The following is a 6,987-nucleotide window of genomic DNA, read 5'->3' as shown; positions in this document are numbered from 1 at the left end:
CACTTGAGGGGCTGAGAGCAAACAATAGAGCAAATAGAGTCAACAATAGAGTCAACAACCGTGTGTGTGTGTGTGTGTGTGTGTGTGTGTGTGTGTGTGTGTGTGTGTGTGTGTGTGTGTGTGTGTGTGTGTGTGTGTGTGTGTGTGTCTGTGTGTTATCATGGGTCCTGAAAGCAGCTTTTGTGTTCCTGCTCCATGATTCCAGTGAGGATGAGGAGGAAGATGAAGATGATCAGTTCATGTTTATATTAATATCTATTATTATTATTATATTAATATCTTTAGAGAAGTGATGCTCATTATGAAGTCACTGACTAAACTATGGTGATTCTGATTAAATGCAATGAAAAAGTTCAATAATTTACTTGAAATCAAGCTCAGTCAGTCAGTCAGTCAGTCAGTCAGTCAGTCAGCCAGTCAGTCAGTCAGTCAGTCAGTCAGTCAGTCAGTCAGTCAGTCAGTCAGTCAGTCAGTCAGCCAGTCAGTCAGTCAGTCAGTCAGTCAGTCAGTCAGTCAGTCAGTCAGTCAGTCAGTCAGTCAGTCAGTCAGTTAGTTAGTTACATAACAGAGGTGGTTCATGATATCAGCCAGTCCAAAGCTCTCGTTTTGGTGCCCCCCTTGTGGGCAATTCAGACCCAGAGGGGGAACCTGCAGAACCAGACCCAGAGTAGGAACCTGCAGAACCAGAACCAGAGGAGGAACCTGCAGAACCAGAACCAGAGGAGGAGGAACCAGCCTGGGTCTGTTCAGTCCTTCAGCCTGGAGCTTCACTTCCCCCTCCTCATCCTGGTTCTCCTGCCAGGTGTTCGTCTTCCTGGAGTGGTTCAGATTGTAGCGTGTTCAGACTGTAGTGTGTTCAGACTGTAGCGTGTTCAGACTGTAGAGTGTTCAGACTGTAGCGTGTTCAGATTGTAGTGTGTTCAGATTGTAGCGTGTTCAGACTGTAGCGTGTTCAGATTGTAGCGTGTTCAGACTGTAGAGTGTTCAGACTGTGTGTTCAGACTGTAGCGTGTTCAGACTGTAGCGTGTTCAGATTGTAGAGTGTTCAGACTGTAGCGTGTTCAGATTGTAGCGTGTTCAGATTGTAGCGTGTTCAGATTGTAGCGTGTTCAGACTGTAGCGTGTTCAGACTGTAGCGTGTTCAGATTGTAGCGTGTTCAGACTGTAGCGTGTTCAGACTGTAGGGTGTTCAGACTGTAGCGTGTTCAGACTGTAGCGTGTTCAGATTGTAGCGTGTTCAGACTGTAGCGTGTTCAGACTGTAGCATGTTCAGATTGTAGCGTGTTCAGACTGTAGCGTGTTCAGACTGTAGCGTGTTCAGACTGTAGCGTGTTCAGATTGTAGCGTGTTCAGACTGTAGCGTGTTCAGACTGTAGTGTGTTCAGACTGTAGCGTGTTCAGATTGTAGCGTGTTCAGATTGTAGCGTGTTCAGACTGTAGCGTGTTCAGACTGTAGCGTGTTCAGATTGTAGTGTGTTCAGACTGTAGCGTGTTCAGACTGTAGGGTGTTCAGACTGTAGCGTGTTCAGACTGTAGTGTGTTCAGACTGTAGCGTCTTCAGACTGTAGCGTGTTCAGACTGTAGCGTGTTCAGACTGTAGCATGTTCAGACTGTAGTGTGTTCAGATTGTAGTGTGTTCAGACTGTGTGTTCAGACTGTAGCATGTTCAGACTGTAGCGTGTTCAGATTGTAGTGTGTTCAGACTGTAGCGTGTTCAGACTGTAGTGTGTTCAGATTGTAGTGTGTTCAGACTGTGTGTTCAGACTGTAGCATGTTCAGACTGTAGCGTGTTCAGACTGTAGTGTGTTCAGATTGTAGTGTGTTCAGACTGTAGCGTGTTCAGACTGTAGCGTATTCAGACTGTAGCGTGTTCAGACTGTAGCGTGTCCAGACTGTAGCGTGTTCAGACTGTAGCGTGTCCAGACTGTAGTGTGTCCAGACTGTAGTGTGTCCAGACTGTAGTGTGTCCAGACTGTAGTGTGTTCAGACTGTAGCGTGTTCAGACTGTAGCGTGTTCAGACTGTAGCGTGTTCAGACTGTAGAGTGTTCAGACTGTAGTGTCTAGTGTGACGTCAGGTTTGACGTTCAGGAGTGTGAATCATCAGAACGGTGAGTCTGCTGTCCAACTGGAACCCACCAGAATATCCTCCCCTTGTAACCTGTAATCTGTAATCCCTGTAATCCCCGACTGTCTTGTATTATCACACACATGAACTTTATTTATGTGACAACATGCAAACTGCACACAGAGAAGTCCAGTATTTGAACCCTTGACCACCGAGCTGTGAGGCAGAAGCACAAACCACTGCAAGGAAACTGCCAAACGGGAGGAAACACAAATACCAATAGTTTGCTCACACTGCCACCTCGTGGTTGGGAATGAGTACTTTTCTCATGGAACCACGTGACAGGAGAGACGCGCTGATGAAAACGCAGGTAAAACATTCCTCGGCAGAGGTTTGGGGATCTGAGCACGTGGTAAAAACACAGAGGAGCTTAAACTGATCATACATGTTCTTGAAGTCAATGAGAGAAAATAGTTTAAAAAAATTTAAACTGAGTTCTGAATGTTGACCAAAGCCGAACATTTTAGTGGGAGAATCACTTTATTTACGGTTTTATGATATAACCTCTTTATTATATTTCTTTATTTTAAATGCAATATTTCAAAGGAATGTCAGACAAAGTAATATTTGATGAATAGGGTCGAGGGTGTGGTTGTTGTTAAATTCTTAATTGTCATCATTATTATTATTATTATTATTATTATTGTTATTATTATTATTATTATTATCATTATTATTATTATTATTAGTAATAGTAATAGTAATAATAATAATAATAATAATAATAATTTAGTGTAACCACCGTGACTTTGTGCCGACGCATATTACGTACTTCCGCTGTGCGCGCGCTTCTTGTGACGCATTTCCGTGTTCATCCGGACAGAGAAGCATCATGGCGGACGTGCTGGATCTTCACGAAGCGGGAGGAGAGGACTTTCCTATGGACGAGGATGGCGACGGTATGAACACCGACCGCACGCCGTCTGTACCCCGAGGGACGGACGCCGCCTGGATCCCGCGGGGATGTAACGTTTGGAACCTGAGGCGTAAAAACTCCAGACCGCGGCTGCGCTGCGTGGCGTAGGCCTGAAGCAGGCTAATGGCTAACGGCTAACAGCAGCGCTCATTCAATGGATTCTTTATCGTTCGTCGCGTTACGAAGTCTTCAGGAAAACACTTGGATTGTTACGAATTTAGAAGTCAGAAACGTGTTTGGAGGCGAACATTTACTGTCGCTGTGGATTGTTAAGTTCGTTCCTGTTAGCATGCTAATCCTCCGGCAGCTAATGCTAATATTAAGTTTATATCTGGAAGTGTCTGCAATAAAGATAAAGAATGCTCATGTAAGGCGATTTGCTTCAATTATGGATCCGTTATTTGTGCGAAAATCCGCCGATAGATCTGCGCGGTTTACCAATTTAACTATTCCATCATAATACATCAGTAGAAGAGGGTGTGCGTGTTTCTCTTTGCAGTTATTTTTTGCAGAATTCGTCAATATTTCCACATTTCTATAAATCATTTCCTCTTATGTGAAGCTTTATCTTCATATAGTTCATATTCGACAGGTGTAACATTTCACTATACTTGTCTTTTGATAGATGATTAACTAATAACTTGTATAGTTTGTGTTGAGCTGTATTGATTATCGTCTATGAAGGTATGACGATGAGCACCGTGAAGCGGTGGGTGTTTGCAGTAGATCCACCTACGGCTACTGGTGGAGTTCTTTGCCGGTTGTGTGTGAAGCTAAAGCCACTCTTCCCTCTCCAGAGAGCATCCACAAGCTGAAGGAGAAGGCCAAGAAGAGGAAAGGACGCGGCTTCGGCTCAGGTGAGGGAGGCGTTCTGTCGCGTCGTCTCGTCTCTGGAATCCCGTCCTCTGGTTTGACTGCGTCTTGTGTTGTGGGTCTTTCCAGAAGAGGGCGCCAGGTCCAGGACCAAAGAAAACTACGACACCGTGGAGCAGGATGGTGACGAGCCGGGCCCTCAGAGATGTAAGAACAGATGAAATGATCGTCGCTGAGCGGTGATGAGATCGTCAACGGCTTAGAGCGTTTCCATGAGTTAACCTGGCAGTCGGCGGGACGCCCAACTGGAAAACTACGTCGTTTTCAAGTCGTTACCGCGCAAACTTGAACATCTTCTGAAACAAATGATGCGACTTGAAACGTGGCGGAACAGGATCCTGCTTGACGCTAGCGTTCGGTGTGTGCTAGCTGGTTAGCTTTCCAACGTAGCTTTGCGACAAGGCGGGTTCCTAGATCGAGGTTCTGTCGTCTAAATCAGAGTTTTTCAACCTTTTTTGAGCCAAAGGAACACTTTTTTTCTTCGGAGAATTCTGGAGGCACACCTCCACCTGAAAATGTTAAAATGTTAAACTGTGTAGCCTCTATTAACAATATAAAGTCTTTCTCATCAAAGTTTTATCAACAGGAATCCAGTAAATCCAGAAAGCAAGGACTTTTTTTAATCGTGCCTCCCTCAGTGTGAAACCTGGACCTGATGGATGAAGAGCTGAGATCCTGGTTTTCAAAAACTTCTCCATCACTGTCACTGACACAGTACTTTGATACAAGATGGTAGCAGGAGGTGGAGATGAACCACACTGACGTCTGTCACTTTACATTTCACCGGCAAAGTTCTGTGCTGCCCTCTAGTGGTGAAGAGTATTTATACATGATTACTCTGCAACACACTGTCGCTGTGAGAGTGAATGTTGGGGTTTTTTTGAAAAAAATGTGAAATGTGATGATTTCCCACGGCTCAGCTGACGATCTGGAGGAAACACCAGAGGTGGAGAAACTCTGGACTAAATGATTCAGCTACAACCAACGTCAACAGTTTGTTCCCAGCAGAGCTGCTCCAGCGTTACACCGTCACGTTAACGCCCCGTGTTGTGCTCCAGCGTTACACCGTCACGTTAACGCCCCGTGTTGTGCTCCAGCGTTACACCGTCACGTTAACGCCCCGTGTTGTGCTCCAGCGTTACACCGTCACGTTGACGCCCCGTGTTGTGCTCCAGCGTTACACCGTCACGTTAACGCCCCGTGTTGTGTTGTGCTCCAGCGTTACACCATCACCTTAACGCCCCGTGTTGTGTTGTGCTCTGCAGCTGTGGAGGGCTGGATCCTGTTTGTGACGGGCGTGCACGAGGAGGCGACGGAGGAGGACATCCACGACAAGTTCTCCGAGTTCGGAGAAATCAAGAACCTGCATCTCAATCTGGACCGCAGGACCGGGTACCTCAAGGTGAGCCAGGGACTGGGTTTAGGTGAACCAGGGACTGGGTTTAGGTGAACCAGGGACTGGGTTTAGATGAACCAGGGACTGGGTTCAGGTGAGCTCAGACTTGACGGCTCATGTGGATTTATTTCTCCAGAGAAAGTGTCGTGCTCGGTGGCCGGAACGTTTCTGGTGTAGAAAGTTTGATCGAATTCAATTGTAATAACTTTATTCGTCCTCTCGGGGGACAAGTCGACAGTCGCTGACTAAAACAAAAGCTTCCGGGCGCCATGAACCGTCGTAACTGTCTGTTAGATATGAGACGGACTGAAACGTCTTTAAAGATGAGATAAGATTATATGAGATAAGATTATATAAGATAAGATAATATATGATAAGATAAGCCTTTATTGATCTCACAATGGAGAAATGTACTTGTTACATTCTGCTCTTAAAGGAAAGACAAGAAATGTGCAAACAGTTAGGTAAGAATAGAGGAATCTTATATACTCTCAGAACTCTCAGGGCCAAAAATATTTACATGAAGTAATAATAAGTAGATAAAAAAAATAGGACTAAAAAAATAAGATAAAAATCACAACTATGATAAAGTATAATAAGTTGTAAGGGGAGCAAAATATACAGTAAGATGAGATACAAGGAAGCGTCGGTCGTGAAGCAGCCGGGGTGTGTCGATGGCGCTGCAGCAGGGTGGAACCCGGTCCGGGTGAGACCCTGGTCACTTCCTCCACACCCGTCTAAAACCACAGCGTTGCAGTGAAGACCAGAGACTCAGAAAACACGTTGTGGTAACGAAGGGTGAGAGAATGGAAGCAGCCGTCTTCTCCTCTGAGCCACCAGGTGGCAGCAGAGTTCACCGGCGGCACAAGAGCCTCTTGGACCAAACTCAACTTGTCTTGTTCTTTCTGGGAGACGTCAGATCAGGTGTGTGGATAAAGAATGAAGCAGTAACACCCCCCCCTCCCCCTCCCCCCGGTGTCCCGCAGGGCTACGCACTGGTGGAGTACGAGACGTACAAAGAGGCTCAGGCCGCCATGGAGGGGCTCAACGCTCAGGACATGATGGGTCAGCCCATCAGTGTGGACTGGGGCTTCGTCCGGGGGCCCCCCAAGAACAAGAGGAGGTAAGGGGGGGGGGGCAGTGGTGATATAAATACTCGTACGGCCTCACCATGCCGTCATGTCTTCTTATCCAGGGTTTTGACTTGTTGATATTTATGTGGACTCGTTGAGTAAACGTGTGAATACAAGTCATGTGATCAATACAAACGTGTGTGTTGTTGCAGGACTGGTGGGAGGAGGCGCAGCAGGAGTCCTGACAGGAGGCGGCGTTGAGAGGAGGAGGAGTCCTGACGGGAGGAGTCGTCCCTGCTTGTCGTCTCGTCTAATTTTTTTTTAATGATTAGTGTGTAGCTTCGTTTCTGCCTGACGTTTTCCTCTGGATTGTTTCTGGTTTTGGTTTAAATAAAGTTGTTTGACAGGTGAACTTGCGCTTCTTTATTTTGGTCTTCGGTGACGTAAAGGTTACGTCATCTTTGGATGATCTCACCCGTCCGTGGTGACGCTCACTCCCCCGCACCTGTCGCTCCGCGGGCCAGGGCCTGCGCCCATTGGCTGCCCGGCTGAAGTCCCGCCTCCTTTCCCCGCCGCGTCCAATCGGCGAGCGCGTGTCTTGTA

At 46.6% G+C, this 6,987-nt stretch overlaps 1 protein-coding gene across 1 annotated transcript; it reads left to right on the top strand.

Annotated features, from left to right (window-relative positions):
• The first annotated feature begins 2,930 nt into the window (after positions 1 to 2,930).
• Positions 2,931 to 6,796, top strand: rbm8a (RNA binding motif protein 8A). Its single transcript, XM_080500715.1, has 6 exons — positions 2,931 to 3,025; positions 3,840 to 3,899; positions 3,985 to 4,062; positions 5,181 to 5,317; positions 6,298 to 6,434; positions 6,597 to 6,796. Exons 1-6 carry the CDS (start codon positions 2,959 to 2,961, stop codon positions 6,643 to 6,645), a joined length of 528 nt encoding a protein of 175 aa, XP_080356841.1. The 5' UTR covers positions 2,931 to 2,958; the 3' UTR covers positions 6,646 to 6,796.
• The last annotated feature ends 191 nt before the right edge of the window (positions 6,797 to 6,987 follow it).

The sequence above is a fragment of the Blennius ocellaris genome (assembly GCF_963422515.1).
Source record: "Blennius ocellaris genome assembly, chromosome: 8".
Lineage (NCBI taxonomy): Eukaryota > Metazoa > Chordata > Actinopteri > Blenniiformes > Blenniidae > Blennius > Blennius ocellaris.
Note: the sequence above shows the minus strand (reverse complement) of the source record. Positions and strands in the feature narration are given on the sequence as shown.

Coding starts and splice junctions, on each gene's coding strand:
- rbm8a (XM_080500715.1), top strand. CDS start 2,959: ATGGCGGACGTGCTGGATCTTCACGAAGCGGGAGGAGAGGACTTTCCT. Junction 3,026..3,839: donor TATGGACGAGGATGGCGACG/GTATGAACACCG, acceptor TTCCCTCTCCAG/AGAGCATCCACAAGCTGAAG. Junction 4,063..5,180: donor CGAGCCGGGCCCTCAGAGAT/GTAAGAACAGAT, acceptor TGTGCTCTGCAG/CTGTGGAGGGCTGGATCCTG.